Here is a 25500-nt window from a genome sequence, read left to right as displayed (position 1 = left end):
GTTGAGGAAAGAATCCTGGAAGACAGTTGGTGGAAGAGGAGCTGGTGAGAGTGAGGAGAAACAGGAGGAAAACCAGAGAAAACCTCCATGTCTATTACCTTCTGTGTAATATGGCACAGTAATACTGTGCTGTGGAATACTGGCCGGTATTTTGTCAACAATCTCTACCTTCTTGTCTCAAGGAACATCTTGAAGGTATAAGAATTCTAGTAAATGTTGGTGTTAGAATTCTGGGATTTAGTGTTTTTCTAGGCAGAATTAATGCTCCCTGATGGAGTCTCCAGAGTAAATCTCCATGTCCTCTGTTTTACAAGTGCGTGAATCACTGTACCCTGGTCTTTATTATTGGTGTGTCTCTTCTATGGAGACATGGGGGTATTATTGACTCAGTTCTTTTTTTCCCAGCTCTTTGCCACGTAATAATTGATCCTGAGCAAGATACGTAACCTCTCTAAGCCCCAGTTTTTAATGAGAATCATCGTGCCGTTCAGAGGTTGTTAGGAAAGGATACAGTAAAATGGAAGAAAAAAAATGTGCTTAACACAGTGCTAGGAGTATGGTCAATAGTGAAAAACTGGTACCTACCAGTTTTGAACAGCTACCCTGAGGCTAGTGCTTTTTGATGCGTGCACGTAAGGATCGCTCTGAGCGTCCATCTCCAGAAACAGAGAAGTTAAGTTCTGTCCTCGCGTCGTGAACCAGATAAAATCTCTGCTCAACGACTCCCAACTTCCCGTGGGCTAAGTCCCGGTCTGGCTCCCGCCCAAAGACTACAAGTCCCAGCATGCCGCTCGCTGGGCCTCGACGGCCCCGCCCCTTCCGCGTTGGTCCGCACGTGGGCGCCGCTTTAGGCACCGCCTTCTCTCGATGCGCCTGTTCTGGGCGCGCAATGGAAACCGGCTGCTGGTTGCTTGGCGGCGAGTTTGAGGACTCCGTGTTCGAGGAGAGGCAGGAGAGGCGGCCTGAACCGCTTGCGTCCTACCGCGCCAAGCTCTGCGAGCCGCAGGTGAGAGAGCGGGGCCTCTCGGCCTCATTCCAGCCCCCGGGCCTCGCGCTTCCGGGTCCCGGCCCGACAGCGCTTCAGGCGCCCCAAGGCCGCGTGGCCTACCCCCGAACCCACACCCTCCCGGCACGAGTCCGGCCTCCCTGCGTCCACGCGGGCTCCCTGCTATCCCTTCCCCTACACGAGCCGCAGCCGGCTGGGCCCGGCCCCCTCTTCCCCCGAGGGAATCCCCGCGCCGTCGGCCATCAACTCGCACCTGGCGTTCGGCCGGTCTCCGGAGGCTCGCTGGCCTCACGCCCCTGCTCTAAACTCTGTAGTAGCTCCCGTGGACCTTCACTTCTTCTGCTGCCGGGCAGTCAGGGCCCCCAGAAATCCAGCCACCGCCCACTTTTCAGACCTCAGTGTTGTCTGCTCCCTGAACCGTGACGTCCCACCCACGGGCCAGCCCTTGTACACTGAGTTCCCCCTGCCCATGTTAACCCCGTTCAGATGGTCACAATCGTTCAGTTATAGACATTTCTCAAGGCGCACCTTAAATGCCGCCTCCTCCAAGAAGTCTTTTCTGATTCCCCCTTCCAACCACATATTTTTGTTTTGACTCCTTTTCCCTCTTTTACCTATTAAAGCAATTCTCAGTATCTCATACAACTCTTAGACCCAGAATGCTTAATGATCACAGGAGCGTGCGTGCTTAACTTTATGTCCTCCGCAGTGCCTAGCAGTTTTTGTTCGTAGTGGGAACTCCGTGAATATTTTGAATAAGTAGAGTATTAACCTGGTATTCTTTCATGTGTGTAAATCTCATCTCACCAATAATAATTCCTTTTTATCAGATAGTGTTCCAGGCACTGGGCAGGGTTCCTTGACACGTATTGTCTCATTTTTCCTTAAAACCCTTGTACTTACAGGTGTCAGGCACTCAGAAATTACTGAATTGTATGTTTGTTTTATTTCACTTACATTTTCTCCTTGCCACATGCAGTCTTTCAGAGTGACCTTTAGTACTTGATCGTGTAGACTAAAAGCGGGGAATGGGCTTTCAAAGTCATGGGGTACCGCATTAAAAAGCCATGGGTGTGAGATAGGACCCTTGCGTTCCAGCATTGGCTTTACCGGTTGCCTTTCAAAGTGTCAGTTCCTTATTTGTCATTTGAGAAAAAATAATGTTTGTTGGCTCACAGGTTTATTGTGAGAGTGGAATGAGATAATACTTTGCCAGGTGTGGTATGCTGTCTACTTATAAAGTAAAATCCAAAAATCACTTGTCTTTAGAATTTATTTGGTAAATGGTAACTGCTCATAAATTCAGGCCTCATTCAAGTCCTCTTGGTTTCCCCAAGTGTAAAACCAGGAGTTTGGGTTAGAAGATCTGTGTTCCCTGCCTATTTGGTGTGGGACCAGGTGTTTGCCTTACCAGCACTTCCCTTCTTAGTCTCACCCTTGTTCACAGCTTTTCCCTCCTACTCTTATCAGAACGGGGTATTTAAAGCCATCCCCATCTGCGCCCTTGCGTTTGAAAGCCAATTTTGCTTGATCATTTCCCAGTAGGATGATGAACATTGGATGGAGGTTTGCAGTTATTCAGTTATTGTTCCAAAAGTTGGGATTGGCTGATAATCTAATAGAGTATGTGAGTGGAGAGCAATAAAGTGCAAAGGAGAATTATGGGTTCAGTATATAGGCTGTTGTTGGGTTACACAGTACTTCAGGGAGAACAGAAAAACAGTGGTTGCTAGCTTTCTCCACAATGATGGATCAGGCTAAGGAGGGAAACGATATTACTAATTAACAGGGGGGCAATGATACCCAAGCAACTCTTTTAGAAATAGAACCAAGAAATTTTGATGTGATGGTGGAACCATCACAAATGCAGTTACATTTGAATTTATAATAGTGTGTAACTGACTTCATTCAGCCTCAGTGTGTTTTACTCTGAGTAAAAGGGTGGATGGGGGACTTTACTTGGGGGCACAGTGGTTGAGAATCTGCCTGCCATTGCAGGGGACACGGGTTCAATCCCTCATCTGGGAAGATACCACATGCTGCAGAGCAACTAAGCCCGTGCGCCACAGCTACTGAGCCTGTGCTCTAGAGCCCGTGAGCCACAACTACTGAAGCCTGCGCGCCTAGAGCCTGTGCTCTGCAACGAAGAGTAGCCCCCGCTCGCCGCAACTAGAGAAAGCCCATGCACAGCAACAAAGACCCAATGCAGCCAAAAATTTTAAAAAATTTTTTTAAAGGTGTGTGTGGGGGGGATGAGATACCTCTTTGGAGCTGGAAAACTGGCACACAGTGCTTCTCGTCATTCGTGTTTTCTCATCTTAACGTTCTTTATGCGGTAATCAAAAAAGATCTTTCTATCCATAGGGTTTAAATCAGTAGAAAAGTGAATAAAATATTCCAGATGGGCATTTCCTGAGACTTTTCTCCTATAGCCCTTTGGCATTTGATTGCACGGAAGCCTCCTTTCAGCCTTCATCTCTGTTTCCTCTTTGCTTCGATTCTACTTTCGGCTTTTACACTTTCATAATAGCACTACAATGACAGTTCTTCTTTTCTATGTCCTCTCCATAAAGAGTTGTCAATCCCTATTCCATCCACCCTAAAAATTTCTCTGCAGGAAAACATCTCAGTCTAAAGAACCATCGTGAACTGTGCTAGTTAAATGTAGGTTCCCAAGCATCACAACCCCAAATTGAAAATGCTATAGATAAAACCATATACTTTTGTGTTTTAGTTAAGAGGTATCGTATTATTAGTATGTTTATTACTTGTGATAATTTTCATAAAAACTGGGCCACCATTAAAATTGTCATTCTTCTTTGTCAGATGTTTTCCTGAGTCTTATCCTGAAGAATTATGTCTTTTTTTTTTTTTTTTTTTTTTGCGGTACGCGGGCCTCTCACTGTTGTGGCCTCTTCCGTTGCGGAGCACAGGCTCAGCGGCCATGGCTCACGGGCCCAGCCGCTCCGCGGCATGTGGGATCTTCCCGGACCGGGGCACGAACCCGTGTCCCCTGCATCGGCAGGTGGACTCTCAACCACTGTGCCACCAGGGAAGCCCAAGAATTATGTCTTTTTGGGGGTTTAATCAATTATATATGGGAAATTGCTTCTGAGTAGGGGGTGGAAAAGTGTAGTTTCATTCTCTATAATATGCTGTTTTCACAATTTCTAGTGGTTTTGTGAAGAAACGGGGAGCAGTGATGATGTTGAAGCTCTGACTATCCAGAAATTCAAAGGGGACCTGGCCTACAGACGGCAGGAGTATCAGGTAGAATTTAACATACAGAAGATTGCTCTACTTGAGATGGGCTTTTGTTGTGCCCATTACAGTATATTTCAATAACAGTATACTAAGTTATGAGTGTGTTGTCTGTGAAGATGAATTTAATCTTTTGTGATATGTGTTTGTAATCTTAGAATCCCAAGTTTCGAGCTCTGTATAATTTGTTTTGTTTCCTGTAACTCCAGTATAGAGAGCTTGTTGGGATCCTTGTAGGTCTGTTTCCCCAGGTTCTGTATCTCCTAAGTATGTGGGATCCTCTAGCACAGATACCTCATGGGGCCACAGGAACAAAGCACCCGAAAATGTGTAAGAAAAGGAAAAAACTAACAACTGGACGTCAGCTTGCTTTATTTAGAGACTTCATGTCATCTTCACAAGAGTCCTGTTGTTATTTTGCTGATGTGAAAAGGTTATACAGCAAGTTAGTTAGTGGCAAACCCAGGATTCAAATTCTGGTCTTTGGGGCTCCAGAATGCTTTATTTGTAGTCTCCAGCCATTTTTTCTCTACCTTTCAGAAAAAGAGAACCGACTAAAATGCTCAAGTCTTCCTTTAGTTCATTGTACGGTCAGTTATAACATTACCTTCTGCCTAGGAAACACATCACCCCCATGACTGAATTCTTTTTTCTACTGCGTTTTCTGCCTTTCTTTTCATCCCTTCATTTTCCTTTATTTAACAAATATTTGCCAGAAAGCACTGCAAGAGTATTCCGGTATCTCAGAAAAACTGCCGTCCACGAATTTTGCCATGAAAAGGGATGTCCAGGAAGGCCAGGCTCGGTGTCTCGTTCACCTGGGAAGGCACAAGGAAGCCCTGGAGATTGCTACACACTTGGTGAGTGGTTTGTGCTTATTTCCATTTGCTTCCCTAGGATGGCTGAATGGTTTATTTTGTAAAAAACAAAACAAAACAACTTCTTGCAGCTAAATCTGTGGGTTTGGATAAGCAGAAGAAAATTGTCAGTGGTGGAAGAACTTTATTATGATGAACAGTTTGGAGGTCTAGACATAATCATTTGCTTGTAATATTTTTCCTGTGTTATGCTCAAAATTTTTCATTGCCTGAAAATCTCACTTGCAAAGGTTTTTTTGTTTTGTTTTATTTTTGGCTGTGTCGTGTCTTAGTTGCGGCATGCAGGATCTTTCATTGAGGCGTGCGGACTTCTCTTTAGTTGTGGTGTGCAGGTTTTTTTCTCTTTCTAGTTGTATCACACAGGCTTCAGAGCATACGGGCTCTAGTTGAGGAGCGCGGGCTCAGTAGTTGTGGGGTGTGGGCTTAGTTGCCCCGTGGCATGTGGGATCCTGGTTCCCTGACCAGGGATTGAACCCACATTCCCTGCACTGCAAGGCAGACTTTTTAGCACTGGACCACCGTGGAATTCTCACTTGCAAAAGTTTTTACTCTTGTTAGGAGTAAATACTCAGAGTGGAAGGATTATCAGTGATCTGTTTTCTTCTTTAGGTGTTTTGTTGTTTAGATTTTTATTTTCCAAAATTTCTACAATGAACATATATTACTTTTATAAACAGGAAAGAAGTTTACCAAAAAATGACTAAATATCATACTAGGCCAAGCTTAATCCTTTTTATTCTTAAATGGAGTCTGCAGAATTTTTTTAAGGAATTTAATAAAAGCAGGTTTTTTTTGCAATTCTGTATTCTGCTTGTTTTTGTTTTCAGATTAAAGCACCTACGGTTTTTAGTGTAAATTTTATATGGGGACAAGTCTAAGTCGACCAGTCCTAGTTTACAGATGACCAGTTTCCTTCCTCAGAGGGACTTAAGGAGGCACTGAGGCTCTGATCTTGAATCCTGTGCATCTCGTTGACCAGAGGTTAGCCTGAAGGACGCATGCAATTGAGTTGTCCTCCTCCGTCTCATTAACTAAGAGAAATCCTACAGTTTGCTTGCCGGGGTTCATTGCATAGGACCTCAGCCTCTTGCAGTGAGAGGAACCCTTGGTGGTAATTGTCTTTGGAACATGGAAAACAGCTGTGTTTTTTGTTTGTTCTTTTTCTCCCCTCTACTAATTGTGGGTTAATTCTTAAGCTGGAAGATAAGATTACCCTGTTAAGAAAGCACATGGCATGAACACAGTGAACTTGGCGGGGTTTAATAGTGTTCAGTCTCCCTGGTCTGAAAATTAACGGCAACTTCGGTTCTTTCCGTTGCTTTTTCTGGACATCAGTCACGCGTCCTTCCTCACTGTTCTCCTCTCCCATCGCCTCTGTCTTCCTCACATCGCCTGCATATCACTGTTGTGCTTTGTCTTCCCCACCCAGACCACCGAAAGCAGTGACAGGTAGTTTAGTGTCAGGGGCTGGACTGGCTCTCTGGTTCCTTCTAGCTTAGTGAATCTCTGCTGTTGTGGCTCAGAGAAGGATTTGTTGCCAGCAGATGCCATCCAGAGCTTGGGATGGTTACCAGGCAGGAGGAAGGACCAGTCAGAAGACCTTCAACTCCTCTGTCAGGACTTTGAGAACTAGTCCTTGGGCTGCTGGGCACCCTGCTGGGCAGGAGTGTTGGGGAAGAAATGGCAGCATAGGCTGATAGGTCTCACCCCTTTCTTTGGGTCTCTTCACATGATCTCAGTGGAGCCTGCCCATTTACATGGTTTTCTCATTTCCTGATGCCCTGTGTTTTGTTTTCTTTTTAAAATTTCTTCCCTACTTGTAGGCCCTCTTCTTTTGTTATTCACTCTGGCCTATTTCTGGGTTTTGTCCCAGTGGTTATTGTCCCCTCGTGCTCTGTAGTGGGACAGGTCATTATCCAGCATTGAACAAAACAGACAGGGAGTCTTGGGAGTGCCCAGCAGGATATGAACATTTTATGCTCACAACTTCTATTGAAGTTTATTCACCTCTCTTCTTAATAATTTTTGGATAAAATTTGTTATGGAACTTATTTCTTTCATTTTATTTTATTTTGGCTGCCAACGCAGCCAAAATTTTGTTCTTCATTGCTGCGTGCAGGCTTTCTCTAGCTGCGGCAAGCAGGGGCTACTCTTCGTTGCAGTGCACGGGCTTCTTATTGCAGTGGCTTCTCTTGTTGCAGAGCACGGGCTGTAGGCTAGCGGGCTTCAGTAGTTGTGGCACACGGGCTTAGTTGCTCCACGTGTGGGACCTTCCCTGACCAGGGCTCGAACCCATGTCCCCTGCATTGGCAGGTGGGTTCTTAACCACTGCGCTACCAGGGAAGCCCTGGAACTTCTTAAACAAATAGTTTAAACATCTTACAGTGGCTGGTAGGCTCATGTGATAAACTGTGGTAAAGAAACTGCTTTTTGACAGTTACTGACTATTTTTTTCCATTTATCACTTCACAAACATTTATTTCAGTCTTACCATGTGCGCAGTTGTGGATTCAGTGCTAAGGAGACAGAAAACCATGTCCATACCCTGCCCATACATTGCTGACCTAGTGTCTAGCGGGAGAATCCTAAGCCAGCTAACACACGTCAGCTCTTCTGAAGTACCTTTTTTCCGTGACTTCTAGTGGGACCGATTGTGGCTTTGCTACTTACTAGCTGTGTGATGTCAGGCAGCTTATCTTAACTTCTCTCTTATGACTCAGTTGCCTCAACTATAAAATGGGGATAGTGATAGAGTCTATTTTAAAGGATTGTCATGAGGATTCAATGAGTGTCTGGCGTATGGTAAGCGCTCTGTAAATGTTAACTCTTGTCATCGTCATTGCATTATAGAAGGAGTTGCAGTATTCTGGAAAAACCACACAAACTCGTTTCAATGGAATTTACTTTCCAGAGAGTTCTTTCCTAGCTAGGCCATCAAAACCATGGTCTGCGTGCTCCACCCTACCCCACCACATACTTGCTTCCGCAATCTGAAAATGTTCGTGAACAGTATAGGGCACTATAGAGTGTAGAGGAAAGGTAGCGTTTGCTTTAGGTAGTTTATACGTCCTGCTTTCACTGTTATAAATAAAACACATGAAGATGTATTACTCAGCATTTATTAGACATCTGCTATGTCTGAGAAGCTCCACTCTACTAGGAATTCAGCATTGAACAAAAACTCTTCTGGAACTCAATGGTCTCTGGGGGAGAAGGACAATACCGAACAATAGTAATAATAAAACCAGGTCAGATCTGTCATCGGGAAGGTATAGTATGACTGAATAGGTTACATGAGGCTTTATTTCCTGTCTTTTCACTCAATATATGAATATTTAGAATCCTCCTCAAGCCTTCACTCACTGGTCAGCCAGTTTCTTCCAGCTGCGTGCTGGGTAGTTTTTTTTTTGCAGTACGCTGGCCTCTCACTGTTGTGGCCTCTCCCGTTGCGGAGCACAGGCTCCGGACGCGCAGGCTCAGCGGCCATGGCTCACGGGCCCAGCCGCTCCGCGGCATGTGGGATCTTCCCGGACCGGGGCACGAACCCACGTCCCCTGCATTGGCAGGTGGACTCTCAACCACTGCGCCACCAGGGAAGCCCCATGCTGGGTAGTTTTACTCATGTTTCTTGCTCAGTTCTATGCAGGGGCTTGATCTGAATACTAGTAGGCCAGGTTTTCCTTAGACTTAAAATGAACTGAATCTCTACAGACTTTAACTTAGAAAAAGGAGGCTTGTTTCCCTAACCCACAGGGCTTTTGCCATTTGGCAAGTTAGGCAAGAGGTGATGGCTCTGATTAAGGAGACTTGAAAAGGATTTTCTGATCAGAAAGAAACCAAGCAATCCCCTCCAGCCAGAAATAATTGGCTCTGCTAATAGTTACCAGAGAGGGCATTTGGATTCAGTTATCATGCATCACGAAACACTGAGAGCTGCAGGGCCATCCTGTTTAGGACGTCTAGGCCAAGTAAAATTTGGAAATAGAGTCCATTTGAATCCTCAAGGAAATTACGATTTGGATTTTTAGAAAGCCTGGAATATTAAAATGGAACCATTAGCCCAGGGTATAAAAAAGTTGGCTTGGGTCTTTCAGATATCTGGCTGAAGACAATAAAGATTATAATACAGATGGAAAATAAACTGACACAGAGGCTTTTGGTGCTGAACTTTGCCAGGCCACTATCACCTGGATTGTGTGACTGTTGTGACATTAGGGTGTTTGGAAATGACTGGTGATTATTTTGTTAGATTAGTTTATATTTCTCTTGGTTTATGGTTTCGAACTGAGATCTATTGAAAAATATTTAGTTCACCCTACTTGTGTGACTACTTGTAATTTATAACACGTACAACTTGGATTTTTAGGCATCTTCATTTTTATATGGGACACGTTCCGTAGTTTAAACTTCCTGATCTTTTTTTTTTTCTCCTTAGGAAAATAAGGCAACTAACACAGACCATTTAACCACTGTGCTCTACCTCCAGTTTGCGATTTGTTCAAGTTTGCAGAACTTGGAGAAAACAATTTTCTGCCTACAGAAACTGATTTCTTTGCATCCCTTTAATCCTTGGAACTGGGGCAGATTGGGAGAGGCTTACCTGAATCTGGAGCCAGTGCTTGCGTCATCTCACAAACAGAACAGTTTCACCTCGAGTGACAAGGCTATCAAATCCTCTTGTCCCCACTCAGGAAAAGACTGTCTTTTGTGTCTCCCTGAAATGTTGCCCGAGAGCTCTGCCTTATCTGTGGAAACGAGCAGTGGTAATAACCAGAAGAATGAGATAGCATTTAAATATATTCAAACCTGTATGGCGGAAGAGAGAGCAGCAGTGTTGCTAGAAACTCAGATGAAAGCCTGTGCCTCTTTTATACGAACCAGGTAAGCTAAGAGTGAATTACACATACATGGTGCTAAGCTCAGAGTAAAGGTTTTATTTTTCTAATTTTAAGCTTCTAAAAATTCTAGGCTACACATTTAGTATATGTTTTTGAGATTTTTCCCATGGTCAAGATAGAATCCTTTGAATGCGTCCTTTTAGTATGTAAGATTTTAAAACAAAACTATGTTTGCTCAAAAATACAACTTGTATCATCACTCAAGATAAAAGGTTAACATTGGCAGCCGTTAAATTTAGGAAAGAAAATTAAATGTATAAAACATTGACAAGGGGGGAAGTGATATATATATATATTTTTTAACATCTTCATTGGAGTATAATTGCTTTATAATGGTGTGTTAGTTTCTGCTTTATAACAAAGTGAATCAGCTATACATATACATATGTCCCCATATCCCTTCCCTCTTGCATCTCCCTCCCTCCCACCCTCCCTATCCCACTTCTCTAGGTGGTCACAAAGCACCGAGCTGATCTCCCTGTGCTATGCGGCTGCTTCCCACTAGCTATCTGTTTTACATTTGGAAGTGTATATATGTCCATGTCACTCTCTCACTTTGTCCCAGCTTACCCTTCCCCCTCCCCATGTCCTCAGGTCCATTCTCTAGTAGGTCTGTGTCTTTATTCCTGTCTTGCCCCTAGGTTCTTCATGACCTCTTTTTTTTTTTTTTTAGATCCCATATATATATGTGTTAGCATATGGTATTTGTTTTTCTCTTTCTGACTTACTTTACTCTCTATGACAGAGTCTAGGTTCATCCACCTCACTACAAATGACTCAATTTCGTTTCTTTTTATGGCTTAGTAATATTCCATTGTATATATGTGCCACATCTTCTTTATCCATTCATCTCTTGATGGACACTTAGGTTGCTTCCATGTCCTGGCTATGTAAATAGAGCTGCAATGAACATTTTGGTACATGACTCTTTTTGAATTACGGTTTTCTCAGGGTATATGCCCAGTAGTGGGATTGCTGGGTCATATGGTAGTTGTATTTGTAGTTTCTTAAGGAACGTTCATACTGTTCTCCATAGTGGCTGTATCAATTGACATTCTCACCAACAGTGCAAGAATGTTCCCTTTTCTCCACACCCTCTCCAGCATTTATTATTTCTAGATTTTTTGATGATGGCCATTCTGATCGGTGTGAGATGATATCTCATTGTAGTTTGATTTGCATTTCTCTAATGATTAATGATGTTGAGCATTCTTTCATGTGTTTGCTGGCAATCTGTATATCTTCTTTGGAGAAATGTCTATTTAGGTCTTCTGCCCATTTTTGGATTGGGTTGTTTGTTTTTTTGATATTGAGCTGCATGAGCTGCTTGTAAATTTTGGAGATTAATCCTTTGTCAGTTGCTTCATTTGCAAATATTTTCTCCCATTCTGAGGATTGTCTTTTGGTCTTGTTTATGGTTTCCTTTGCTGTGCAAAAGGTTTTAAGTTTCATTAGGTCCCATTTATTTATTTTTGTTTTTATTTTCATTTCTCTAGGAGGTGGGCCAAAAAGGATCTTGCTGTGATTTATGTCATAGAGTGTTCTGCCTGTGTTTTCCTCTAAGAGTTTGATAGTGTCTGGCCTTACATTTAGGTCTTTAATCCATTTTGAGTTTATTTGTTTGTATGGTGTTAGGGAGTGTTCTAATTTCATTCTTTTACATGTAGCTGTCTAGTTTTCCTAGCATCACTTATTGAAGAGGCTGTCTTTTCTCCACTGTATATTCTTGCCTCCTTTATCAAAGATAAGGTGACCATATGTGCATGGGTTTACCTCTGGGCTTTCTATCCTGTTCCATTGATCTGTACATCTGTTTTTGTGCCAGTACCGTACTGTCTTGATTACTATAGCTTTGTAGTATAGTCTGAAGTCAGGGAGCCTGATTCCTCCAGCTCCGTTTTTCTTTCTCAAGACTGCTTTTGCTATTCAGGGTCTTTTGTGTTTCCATACAAATTGTGAAATTTTTTGTTCTAGTTCTGTGAAAAATGCCATTGGTAGTTTGATAGGGATTGCATTGAATCTGTAGATTGCTTTGGGTAGTATAGTCATTTTCACAATGTTGATTCTTCCAATGCAAGAACATGGTGTATCTCTCCATCTATTTGTATCATCTTTAATTTCTTTTTTTGTTTGTTTGTTTGTGGTACGCGGACCTCTCACTGTTGTGGCCTCTCCCGTTGCGGACCACAGGCTCTGGACGCGCAGGTTCAGCGGCCATGGCTCACGGGCCCAGCCGCTCCGCGGTATGTGGGATCCTCCCGGACCAGGGCACAAACCCGTGTCCCCTGCATCGGCAGGCAGACTCTCAACCCCTGCGTCACCAGGGAAGCCCTCATCTTTAATTTCTTTCATCAGTGTTTTATAATTTTCTGCATACAGGTCTTTTGTCTCCTTAGGTAGGTTTATTCCTAGATATTTTATTTTTTTGTTGTTGCAGTGGTAAATGGGAGTGTTTCCTTAATTTCTCTTTCAGATTTTTCATCATTAGTGTATAGAAATGTAAGAGACTTCTGTGCATTAATTTTGTATCCTGGCACTTTACCAAATTCATTGGTTAGCTCTAGTAGTTTTCTGGTAGCAACTTTTGGATTCTCTATGTGTAGTATCATGTCATCTGCAAACAGTGACATCTTTACTTCTTCTTTTCCAATTTGGATTCCATTTATTTCTTTTTCTTCTCTGATGCTGTGGCTAAAATTTCCAAAACTATGTTGAATAATAGTGGTGAGAGTGGGCAACCTTGTCTTCTTCCTGATCTTAGTGGAAATGGTTACAGTTTTTCACAATTGAGGACAATGTTGGCTATGAGTTTGTCATATATGGCCTTTATTATGTTGAGGTAAGTTCCCTCTGTGCCTACATTCTGGAGGGTTTTTATCGTAAATCGATTTTGAATTTTGTCAAAAGCTTTCTCTGCATCTGTTGAGATGATCATATGGTTTTTCTCCTTCAGTTTGTTAATATGGTGTATCACATTGATTGATTTGCGTATATTGAAGAATCCTTGCATTCCTGGGATAAACCCCACTTGATCATGGTGTATGATCCTTTTAATGTGCTGTTGGATTCTGTTTGCTAGTATTTTGTTGAGGATTTTTGCATCTATGTTCATCAGTGATTCTGGCCTGTAATTTTCTTTCTTTGTGACATCTTTGTCTGGTTTTGGTATCAGGATGATGGTGGCCTCATAGAATGAGTTTGGGAGTGTTCCTCCCTCTGCTATATTTTGGAAGAGTTTGAGAAGGCTAGGTGTTAGCTCTTCTCTAAATGTTTGATAGAATTCACCTGTGAAGCCATCTGGTCCTGGGCTTTTGTTTGTTGGAAGATTTTTAATCACAGTTTCAATTTCATTGCTTGTGATTGGTCTGTTCATATTTTCTATTTCTTCCTGGTTCAGTCTCTGAAGGTTGTGCATTTCTAAGAATTTGTCCATTTCTTCCAGGTTGTCCATTTTATTGGCATATAGTTGCTTGTAGTAATCTCTCATGATCCTTTGTATTTCTGCAGTGAGTTGTTACTTCTCCTTTTTCATTTCTAATTGTATTGATTTGAGTCTTCTCCCTTTTTTTCTTGATGAGTCTGGCTAATGGTTTATCAATTTTGTTTATTTTCTCAAAGAACTAGCTTTTAGTTTTATTGATCTTTGTTATCGTTTCCTTCATTTCTTTTTCATTTATTTCTGATCTGATCTTTATGATTTCTTTCCTTCTGCTAACTTTGGGGTTTTTTTGTTCTTCTTTCTCTAATTGCTTTAGGTGTAAGGTTAAGTTGTTTATTTGTTTCTTGTTTCTTGAGGTAGGATTGTATTGCTATAAACTTCCCTCTTAGAACTGCTTTTGCTGCATCCCATAGGTTTTGGGTTGTCATGTTTTCATTGTCATTTGTTTCTAGGTATTTTTTGATTTCCTGTTTGATTTCTTCAGTGATCTCTTGGTTATTTAGTAGTGTATTGTTTAGCCTCCATGTGTTTGTATTTTTTACACATTTTTTCCTGTAATTGATATCTAGTCTTATAGCGTTGTGGTCAGAAAAGATACTTGAGACAGTTTCAGGTTTCTTAAATTTACCAAGGCTTAATTTGTGACCCAAGATATGATCTATCCTGGAGAATGTTCCATGAGCACTTGAGAAGACTGTGTATTCTGTTGTTTTTGGATGGAATGTCCTATAAATATCAATTAAGTCCATCTTGTTTAATGTATCATTTAAAGTTTGTGTTTCCTTATTTTCATTTTGGATGATCTGTCCATTGGTGAAAGTGGGGTGTTAAAGTCCCCTACTATGATTGTGTTACTGTCGATTTCCCCTTTTATGGCTGTAAGTATTTGCCTTATGTATTGAGGTGCTCCTATATGTTGGGTGCATAAAATGTCTATATTGCCTGATATGAGAATTGCTAGTCCAGCTTTCTTATGATTTCCATTTGCATGGAATATCTTTTTCCATCCCCTCACTTTCAGTCTGTATGTGTCCCTAGGTCTGAAGTGGGTCTCCTGTAGACAGCATATATACGGGTCTCGTTTTTGTGTCCATTCGGCTAGTCTATGTCTTTTGGTTGGCGCATTTAATCCATTTACATTTAAGGTAATTGTCGATGTGTATGATCCTATCACCATTTTCTTAATTGTTTTGGGTTTGTTATTGTAGGTCTTTTCCTTCTCTTGTGTTTCCTGCCTAGAGAAGTTCCTTTAGCGTTTGTTGTTAAGCTGGTTTGGTGGTGCTGAATTCTCTTAGCTTTTGCTTGTCTGTAAAGGTTTTAATTTCTCCATCAAATCTGAATGAGATCCTTGCTGGGTAGAGTCATCTTGGTTGTAGGTTTTTCTCCTTCATCACTTTGAATATGTCCTGCCACTCCCTTCTGGCTTGCAGAGTTTCTGCTGAAAGATCAGCTGTTAACCTTATGGGGATTCCCTTGTGTGTTATTTGTTGTTTTTCCCGTGCTGCTTTTAATATGTTTTCTTTGTGTTTAATTTTTGACAGTTTGACTAATATGTGTCTTGGCGTATTTCTCCTTGGATTTATCCTGTGTGGGACCTTCTGTGCCTCCTGGACTTGATTAACTATTTCCTTTCCCATATTAGGGAAGTTTTCAACTACAATCTCTTCAAATATTTTCTCAGTCCCTTTCTTTTTCTCTTCTTCTTCTGGAACCCCTATAATTCGAATGTTGGTGCGTTTAGTGTTGTCCCAGAGGTCTCTGAGACTGTCCTCAATTCTTTTCATTCTTTTTTCTTTATTCTGCTCTGCAGTAGTTATTTCCACTATTTTATCTTCCAGCTCACTTATCCGTTTTTCTGCCTCAGTTATTCTGCTATTGAATCCTTCTAGAGACTGTTTAATTCCATTTATTGTGTTGTTCATCATCGTTTGTTTGCTCTTTAGTTCTTCTAGGTCCTTGTTAAACGTTTCTTATATTTTCTCTATTCTATTTCCAAGATTTTGCATCATATTTAGTATCATTATTCTGAATTCTTTTTCAGGCAGACTGCCTATTTCCTCTTCATTTGTTAGATCTGGCAGGTTTTTGCCTTTCTCCTTCATCTGCTGTGTGTTTCTCCGACTTATTTTGCTTAACTTACTGTGTTTGGGGTCTCATTTTTGCAGGCTGCCGGTTATTGGTTCCCGTTGTTTTTGGTGTCTGTCCCCAGTGGCTAAGGTTGGTTCAGTGGGTTGTATAGGCTTCCTGGTGGAGGGGACTAGTGCCTGTTTTCTGGTGGATGAGCCTGGATCTTGTCTTTCTGGTGGGCAGGACCACGTCCGGCTGGGTGTTTTGGGGTGTCCGTAGCCTTATTATGATTTTAGGCAGCCTCTCTGCTAATGGGTGGGGTTGTGTTCCTGTCTTGCTAGTTGTTTGGCATAGGGTGTCCTGCACTGTAGCTTGCTGGTCGTTGAGTGGAGCTGGGTGCTGGTGTTGAGATGGAGACCTCTGGGAGATTTTCGCCGTTTGATATTATGTGGAGCTGGGACGTCTCTTGTGGACCAGTGTCCTGAACTTGGCTCTCCCACCTCAGAGGCACAGCCCTGACGCCTGGCTGGAGCACCAAGAGCCTGTCATCCCCACAGCTCAGAATAAAAGGGAGAAAAAAAAAAAAAAAGAAAGAAGACAAAATCAAGTAAAGTAAAAAAAATTTTTTTTAAGGAATTAAAAAACAAAAGACAGAACCCTAGGACAAATGGTAAAAGCAAAGCTATACAGACAAAATCACACACAGAAGCATACACATACACACTCACAAAGAGAGAAAAAGGGAAAAATAAATGTATATCGTTGCTCCCAAAGTCCACCTCCTCAATTTGGGATGATTCGTTGTCTCTTCAGGTATTCCAGAGATGCAGGGTACATCAAGTTGATTGTGGAGCTTTAATCTGCTGCTCCTGAGGCTGCTGGGAGAGATTTCCCTTTCTCTTCTTTATTCTCACAGCTCCTGGGGCTCAGCTTTGGGTTTGGACCCGCCTCTGCGTGTAGGTCGCCTTCAGGCTTCTGTTCTTCGCTCAGACAGGACGGGGTTAAAGGAGCAGCTGCTTCGGGCGCTCTGGCTCACTCAGGCCAGGGAGGGAGGGGCACGGATGCAGGGCGAGCCTGCGGCGGCAGAGGCCGGCGTGACATTGCACCAGCGTGAGGCGCACTGTGTGTTCTCCCGGGGAAGTTGTCCCTGGATCCCGGGACCCTGGCAGTGGCGGGCTGCACAGGCTCCCCGGAATGGGGGTGTGGAGAGTGACCTGTGCTTGCACACAGGGGAAGCAATATTTTAAACAAGGAATTTTTCACTCAAATTCCACAGAAAGCTACCGAAGAAGGAAATCTGCTCGTGTGTTCAAATCACTATTAATAACAGAAATAAACAACGTTTAATTCCTTCTACAGGGAATTCCCATGGTTCAGGGACTCCCATGGTTTTGGATCCATAGTGTATAAGAGTTTAGGGAAAGGGGAGAATACACTGGACCAGTTCTGTAATTTATGAGAGAAACAGACTCTCTTAGGTCTCAGATAATACCAAAAAAAAAAAAAAAAAAACGTAGCATTGAGTTTTGTTTTGTTTATTTTTATTTTTTTTAAACTCTGAAGAATTCAAGAAGTATTGATGTTAACGGTGAGTCTTACTGAAAAGCGGTATCTATTTGGCAGATTTTAAACTTCCTGCAGCGGATGTTCATTTTGTATTGCCTATATCACTTTAATTCAGAAGTGCATTGAACGACAGCTGGCTTCCAGGCTCCTGCTGGGGCCTGGGATCATAAAGATCATCAAAAAAGAGTCCCTTTCCTTACACTGCTCAGCGTATTGAGGAAAACATAAGTGCAGTCGGTGACCGGCAGCACAGGTGCTAAGCAGTGTGTCAGTTGCAGAGAACCTTCAGGGACCAGCACCCGGGAGCTGTGCAGAGTGGCAGGAAGAAAGACCTCCACAGAGGGAACGGGGCTCCTGGGAACATTTGTCAGTTGTGTAGATGAATGTGTACTCGATGCTGTGTATACATCATTTCATTTTAACCCTCACCACTCTCGGGGGTAGATGTTGGCATCCCAGTGTACAGACTGGGGAGCTGATTTGGAATCATGCCCAAGGTGGCGCACGCAGCTGTGAACTGCTGCCGGGATTTGGACCCAGATCTTTGACTCCAGAGCCTGTGTTCTTGCCAGGATATCTTGCGAGAGAGAAAGCAAGGCCCAAGGAGTGGAAGGGCGGGTGTAGCACGGTGGTGTTACGTGGTCCGGTGCAGTGAGAGCAGCTTTGGTGGCAGGAGACCGAGAGGTGGGCTGTGGACCCCGAGACCAGAACAGCGTCGTGAGCAGGAGGCAGGACCTTGGAATCAGATCCCATTTTAAGGAACCTAATAACTCGTTGTTATTGAGGGAATGAGCCTGGACTTCCGCGCTTGCTCGCTCACCGTCTGACCTTGCACAAATTACTTCACCTCTCCCATCTCCAGTTTCCTCATCTTGACAGATGGAGAAATGGGGAAATGCCTACTTTGTGGAGCTGTGAGGTTTAAAGCATCTGAAGCACTTACTGTGGTATGCAGTGTGCGTAAACGTTTGGTAAGTGTTGTACGTCTGCTGTTTTGTTTTCATTAGCACAAACTTAAAGAGTTTGGTCCTTACGCTGAAGATCTGAAGAGTATTTAAATGTTCAAGTGGTGTGACAAGAGCTCTGATTTCGAGGGAGATCTGGTGGCTAGGAGGACGTATTGGAGGAGGGAGTTTGGATCCAGGGACACAAGGGAAGGGGCTGTGGACTGATCGGTGGATGGTGCCGAGGCCCTGACCTAGCCCAGTGCGCTGAGCATCAAAAGGGGAAATGGCTGGCACGGAGGATGGAGCAGACGGGCCTTGGTGACGGGCTGAATGTGTGGGTTAGGCCGGGGCGGGGAGGGGAGGGCGGAAGAGTCAGGCCGCCCTGAAGAGTCTGCCTTGCGGGTGAGGGTGGGTGGTGGTGCCTCCACTGAGACAGGACAGGGCAGAGCGGATCGAGGGTGGGGATCCAGCCGGAGTTTTCCATTACAAGTGGGAGCCGAGCTCGGAAGAAGGGAGGCGGAGGTTGAGGAGCTCCAGGAAAGACCAGCGATCAGACGGAGTGAGAAGAGGCTTTGAAGGCGAGAGGTCTTGTGAGACCTTTGAGGAGGCACTTCCAGTGGCGACGCGGTGACAGGGCGGACGGCAGAGGACTGAGGGTGAATGAACGTGAAATGGGGGCAGCTGGGCTAAGCTGGATTTTCAGGTAACTTCAGGAGCAAGAGAGAGAAAGCAAGGACCTAAAGAGGCCACGCGTGTAAGTGCCTCCAGAGGCCAGGTGGGTGATGTGAAGAGTCAGAGTGAAGGCCGGTGAGGTCATGTTCTTGGATAAAACCCCAGCAGCTTCTCATTGCACTTCTGTAAACTGAACGTTTCTTTCCGTGGCCTGCAGGGGCTTACTTGAGTTGGCCCGGCCTGTCTTTTTCTCCTTTTTCACTACAGTTTGTTTTCTTCTTGGCTGTGTTCCGGCCACAGAGATCTTCCTGATTTTCAGACGCGTCAAGCTGGTTCTTCTGGCAGGGCCCCCTCCCCCTGGCCAAGCCCTCTTCCCCGACGTGTGCCTGTGGCTGGTTCCTCACCATTTGAGCCTTAGCTTGAGTGGTAGCTCAGAAAGGCCCTCCATCACTGCCCCACCTGAGGTGGACGCTTCGTCCACCCTGTCTTGAGTTTTTGTTTCATGGCCTTCGTCACTGCCTGAGATGATCTTATTTGCTTGTGCTTTTGCTCTCCTTCCGTTCCTTGAGGCAGAAACCTGTCTGTTGTGCTCACCAACATCCCTCAATGCCTAGAGTAGTGTGGGGGGCATTTCTCAAGACAGGAGGTGAGTGAACAGGAGAGCTGAGTGCTTCTGGACGTAGCAGTGAGGCCTGAGGGGAATTGGAAAAATCTGCAGTCAGCATTTTATTTTTTTCTCTGTGGTAAGCGGGCCTCTCACCGTTGTGGCCTCTCCCGTTGCGGAGCACAGGCTCCGGATGCGCAGGCTCAGCAGCCATGGCTCACGGGCCCAGCCGCTCCACGGCATGTGGGATCTTCCCGGACCGGGGCACGAACCCGTGTCCCCTGCATCGGCAGGCGGACTCTCAACCACTGCGCCACCAGGGAAGCCCTGCAGTCAGCATTTTAGAAACACAGTGAAGAGCAGGAGGTGTGGGAGGAGAGCAAGAGGAGACCAGGCCGTGACCGTGACGGGGAGACCGGGGTGAGCCAGTTGCCGAGCGGCCCTCCGAGGGCCGTGGAGGGGTTGGCCCTGCCGTGGGTAACGGAAGCGTGCTAGAGATCCTGTTAGTCCTTGAGGCCCAGGGAGACGGAAGGGTCATAGAGCGCCGACTTCAGAGAGCTACATCCTGACCCTTCTGGGGAGGAGCCTTTGGTGGGGAGGTTTGTTCTCTGCACTCTGCATTGTTTGTGCTTTCAATCACTTGACTTCTACAGGAAGCTCTTTTGAGGCTTGCTCTCTAAAGATTCCTTTGAGAAGTTTTGGTCTATGAATTTTAGAAAAGATAACTCTCCAGTGTAAAGTTGGGCAATTTGTTGAGAGTAAGGAGCTTTAGGGATTCCAATGAAGGTGAGGACCTTCCCTTTAGCTGGGTTGGACTCACATCCAGCCCAGTTCCAGTGCTGTGTATGAACATGTCCTCACTGCTGTCCTTTCTGTGAGCCTAATAAACATTGGGACTTTCTGTTTTTCAGGCTTTTGCTTCAGCTCGCCCAATCTCAGCAAACATCATTTGCTTTGGAGAGGAACTTAAAGACTCAGCAGGAAATTGAAGCTAAAATGAAAGGGTTCAGCTTCAAAGAAGACACTTTGCTGTTGATAGCAGAGGTGAGTGTGTCCTCTAGGGTTTATGTGAAACAAAGTGTCATAGATGTTTTTCCTGGCTCCGAGACCATTTTTTAAAAAACAGGGCCAGGTCGCATCTTCTGAAGGACTTCTGTCTCCCTCCTTTACGTGCCTTTTGATCACTTAACCCCCGAAAGCGGCCCCTTCATCCTCTGAGCAGGAGCGTGCTGTGAGGCAGGGGCTGTGTTTCGTTGACTTGTCAGTGCTTGTTAGTACCTGCCGGCTTGAACATCAGAAATGCCCCGTAATTGATTTGTGAGTGCTGAATAAATGAATGAATGAGTGACTTGATGTTTGGGCAGCTCTTCTGTCTGTGTTTTCTCCTGTTCATCCTCAGAACAGCCTGTGGGATGGGGGGAGCTGGAGTGAGGCTCGCAGAGGCCGTGACTTGCCTAAGGTCAGGTTTTAAGTGGCAGAACTAGTTTGGAGCCCATCCAGCTCCAAGTCCATTTTCCTTCTGCTCCTCCCTGTTACTACTTTGATGGTTGCAGAGAAATTCAGATGTCACTTTTTTTTTAACTGGGTCTGTGGCAATTTCTCCCTGAACTCAGATACAGTGGTTGCTGGAATAGAGAGCTCTGTGGGGCCCCTCCAAAATTTAAAAATGTCTTATCTTTTCAGCTAGATTTTAAGTTCCTTATAAGTAAGACATCCTTACAAGGTGTCTTAAACATGTTCATATTCTTCCCCATGTGTGACTGGAATAGTAGTCCTCTGCCTGGACAATGCATGGGAAATACCTGCATTTAAAATAGCTTTTTAAAAAAGAAATGTCTGGGCCCTCTTTGGGATAACAATGCGCATTTCATTTTGTGCTCTGTTACTCTTACTTAACATTGTGACATGAGCATGACCCTGTATCCTTAAATATTTCTTAATTACATACTTTTTTCTTTTTATAGTTGTTTTATTTGAATTAGAGTCCATATAAGGTCCACATTACTGTGTTTGATTCTTTTGTCTCTTACATCTCTTTAATGTTATAACAGTTCCCCTTCCCCCCACCATTTTTTTTTTTTTTTGGTGATAAAAAATATATCTAACATAAAATTTGCCATCTTGGGCTTCCCTGGTGGCGCAGTGGTTGAGAGTCCGCCTGCCGATGCAGGGGACACGGGTTCGTGTCCCAGTCCGGGAAGATCCCACATGCCACGGAGCGGCTGGGCCCGTGAGCCATGGCCGCTGAGCCTGCGTGTCCGGAGCCTGTGCTCCGCAACGGGAGAGGCCACAACAGTGAGAGGCCCGCATACCACAAAAAAAAAAAATTCCATCTTAATTGCTGTTTAGTGTACAATTCAGTGGCATTAGTTACATTCGCAGTGTTGTGCAACCACCAGCACTATTTCCAAAACGTTTTCATCACTCCAAATAGAAACACTTTAACCATTAAGCAATAATTCCCATTCCCTTTCCCCACCCCACCCCTACCCCAACCTCTGGTAACCTCTAATCTGCTTTTTGGTCTATGAGTTTGCCTGTGCTAGATATTTCAAATAGTGGAATCATACAGTATTTGTCCTTTTATGTCTGGCTTATTTCACTTAGCATAATGTTTTCAAGGTTCTTCCATATGTATCAGAACTTCATTCCTTTTTACGGCTGAATAATATTCCATTGTTTGTGTGTATGTGTATACACACACACACACACACACCCACACACCCACCCCACATCCTATTTGTCCATTCATCATCTGTTGATGGGCACTTGCATTATTTTCTGCCTTTTGGCTTTTGTGAATAATACTGCTGTGGACATTGGCATACAAGTATCTGTTTGAGTTCCTGATTTCAATTCTTTTGGGCATCTACCTGAGAATGGAGTTGCTGTGTCGTCTGGTAATTCTGTGTCTAACTTTCTGAGGAACTGCCAAATTGCATTTTATTTTATAGGCTGATATTTTTACCTAACGTTGTGGTATGATCATGACACTGTATCCTTAAATATTATTTGAGTGCATAATTTTTAATGACTGGATAGTAGTCCAGTTACAGCTTTTGTTGAGCTATCATTTATTTACTTAAGTCCTATATTGGACATTTAACAAATATTCAGTACCGATTTTATTAAGTCTTTGTAAAAATAATCAGTTTTTGTGTTTGTTTTAGAATAGATTACTGGAAATAGAATCACTGGGTTAAAGTATATGAACATTTTAAAGCCTCAAAGCATGTTTCCAAATTGTTATTAAGAAAGATTGGTTCTGGGAATTCCCTGGCAGTCCAGTGGTTAGGACTCTGTGCTTTCACTGCTGAGGGCTCGGGCTTGTCCCTGGTCAGGGAACTAAGATCCTGTAAGTCACGCGGTGTGGCCAATAAAAAAAAGAGAGAGAAGAAAGGTTGGTTCCGTTTATATATCCTCCAGCAGCATATGAGAATACTGATTTTCCTTCTCCAAACCTAGGTATTAGGTTGAACCATGTGAAATTGTCAGTATTCAATCATTTTGACCATAAAACCAGAATTTTATATTGAACAACTTAATATTATTACTTTTTAAAATCTGTACATTCATTGGTAAAAATAGCGCTTTTTAATATTACTGTTTATTTGATTACTAATTAAATGAACAATTTTTTCACACATTCATTGGCCATTTATATTTTGTGAAATACCTAGTCATGCTTTTTCTTCGTTATTTGTATGTTTCTGCTTTTCTTATTAATTTTAAGAGCTCTCTCTACACTAGGCTTACTAACCTTGTATATGTTGCAGTATTTTCTGAAATTTATGATACTTTTGATATATAGAAGTTTAAATTTTTATTTGGCCAAAGACTTCTGCAGATTTTTTGACACCTGTGAATGATATACCTGCCGAGCCCGCTTTTTGGAATATTGCACTGTTTGAGTATTACTGTTATTCAATTCTCTCTCTCTTTTTTTTTTAATTAAAAAAAAACACTTTTGGTGTTATACCCCAGATTTTAAAATACTGTATTTCATTGAGTCCAAGCAGTCATCAGTTGTTGAGACATAATTATTTGATGTGCCACTAAAAGAAAAATAAGATGCTCTTTACACTATGACACACCAGTGGTTATAAGATACATCTTGATTTCAGAAATGTTAAAATACAAAACCAAAAATTGTCTTTGAATTGATGAAAATAACATGCCTTAATAAATCCTGACAGTTGCTTGCTGTTCATCCCGTCAGCTCTCGCCTCAAACAATAAGTAGTCTTTGGAGATTTAAAGCCAGTGGTACCCGTTCTTTGAGTGGGTTTCTAATCCATTATAATTTGAATATTCATGGACACATAGGACCTCAGAGTTTGTAGGAAACCTAGGGACCATCTAGTCCAAATCCAAGTGACAAATTCCCTCTACAACATCCCTGCCAAATGGCCCCCTAACTTTTCATGCTGAACCGTGGGAAATGTTTTGGGACCTAATTTTAGTTCACTGTCCTTACCAAAGGTGGGCTGATCACTTAGCGAGTTCAGATGCAAGCTTCTTACAAACTTAACTTTGTGGGTGTCTTGTCAAAGAGAAACTAACGCAGAACCTGGACCTGGGTCTGACCAGTAGGTAGCAGTATTGTGCCTTTAGAGCGCGGGGCATGCTCTTAAGTCCCTGAGGTTGCTGTGGTAACCTTTCTGGAGGGATGGAGTCTCTCTGGATCAGGGAAGTGGAAGTGTGGACTCAGCTACTTGCTGCTCCACTGTTTGCTGCCTTTGACTTCTCTGGAGAACTTCGAAGAGAAGGGATCTGTGCTCTCTACACAGCAGCAGTTACATTCTGTGCAAGCTCTGCTTTTCTGTCACTTACGAGGAGGGAGGATCACTCGCCGTGCATTCTTGTCAGCTGAAGATGCTCTGTGGTATAAGAAGGTTGACTCTCACTGCCTGGAGCCTGGATGGTACTGCTGCCTTGCTAGTGCTTTGGTGATTTGTTTACTCAGGGGAAGATGAGACTGGAAGTAGGGGATGTTTTCCAAATACGGTCTTGGATCAGTGCTTCTGAATAAACGTCTTTTCGATATATTGAATGGTTAGAGGTGTCCCCTGGCTGCTAAAGAAATCCTTCTGTACGAAATCATTTACACTTGATAAATAGCATGGTTTTCATTCCATGTCTGCTTCCCCTGTTATTGGGACAGGGTTGTTTTTTTTTTTTCCCTCCTACTGCAGGTTATGGGCGAAGATATCGTCCCAGAAAAAATAAGAGATGAGGTTCACACAGAGGTGAAGTGTGTTGGCCCTGCAGCCCTGACTGCCTTGGTGATCGCGTCTTCGAAAGAATTTGAAGACAAGTGGTTCAGAAAGATCAAAGACCACTTCTGTCCCTTTGAAAATCAGTTCCATACAGAGATACAGATGTTGGTTTAGTGGTCCCTTTAAAAACAGAACAAAACATCTTGTATTAATTGTGCTGGTTTACTTCAGACAGAGTCCACTGCTAATCATGGAATATACTGAATTAAAAACAATTATTTATGTCTTATAAAAATGGCTTCTCTCCCAGCTTATTTCTACTGTGTTCAGTTTTTTGGTTTTTTGTTTTCTTTTTAGATTTTTGTCACTCACTTATGTGAGGCCCACTGCCCCTTTAGAAGATAATCTGTTGGGAAAGTGTATAAAAGAGACAGATTTTATTGTCTTTTAAAAACAGTTATTGTATTATAATCAGTGATGTAAGTGTCTACGTTGTTCAGGTAAATTCATCAGGCATGACCAAGAAGGCTACAGTGTGATAGTAAACCATTTCCAGGAAGGGTGTGTCGAGGTCTGCGAAGGCTCTGAGACTTTACCACACCTGTCAGCCCGCGCATTAACCTGCCAGTGTCATGGGTGCTGCAGGAGACTTGATTACGCGTGGCCCGGGAAACAGGATAAGCTTCCGCATATTTGTATCAGTTCCTTTGCCTCCAAGTCCCAAGGCAGGTGACACATATGAGCCCAAACGAAAGAGTGTACGTGCAGTGGGGTGCGTTACAGGAGAGGAACCCTGAGCTTAGGAGATGCAGATCCTTTCTAACGAACAAATAAGCAGGCCTGCCCTGTGCTCCGGGGGAGAACACTCTCTCTTTTTTAAGGGTGTTTGCTTTGCAAGCATTGTTGAGAAGACAGTCTGGAATGAAGGGCTGGAAGTGCCTTGC

The 25500-nt window shown here is 43.5% G+C and overlaps 1 protein-coding gene across 2 annotated transcripts; it reads left to right on the top strand.

The window, feature by feature from the left end:
* The first annotated feature begins 840 nt into the window (after positions 1–840).
* On the top strand, positions 841–24858 carry C13H8orf76 (chromosome 13 C8orf76 homolog). Of its 2 annotated transcripts, none has more exons than XM_060115555.1 (6): positions 841–1006; positions 4181–4276; positions 4984–5127; positions 9581–10026; positions 20250–20382; positions 24533–24858. In XM_060115555.1, the coding sequence occupies exons 1-6, from the start codon at positions 890–892 to the stop codon at positions 24728–24730; spliced, it is 1134 nt and encodes a 377-aa protein (XP_059971538.1). In that variant the 5' UTR covers positions 841–889; the 3' UTR covers positions 24731–24858. The 2 variants fall into 2 exon arrangements, with proteins under 2 accessions (XP_059971538.1, XP_059971539.1); XM_060115556.1 differs by having other exon boundaries at positions 851–1006; positions 24502–24664.
* Positions 24859–25500: the final 642 nt, after the last annotated feature.

The sequence above is a fragment of the Mesoplodon densirostris genome, chromosome 13 (genome assembly GCF_025265405.1).
Source record: "Mesoplodon densirostris isolate mMesDen1 chromosome 13, mMesDen1 primary haplotype, whole genome shotgun sequence".
Taxonomy (NCBI): domain Eukaryota; kingdom Metazoa; phylum Chordata; class Mammalia; order Artiodactyla; family Ziphiidae; genus Mesoplodon; species Mesoplodon densirostris.
This window is presented reverse-complemented; position numbering and strand designations above follow the sequence as displayed.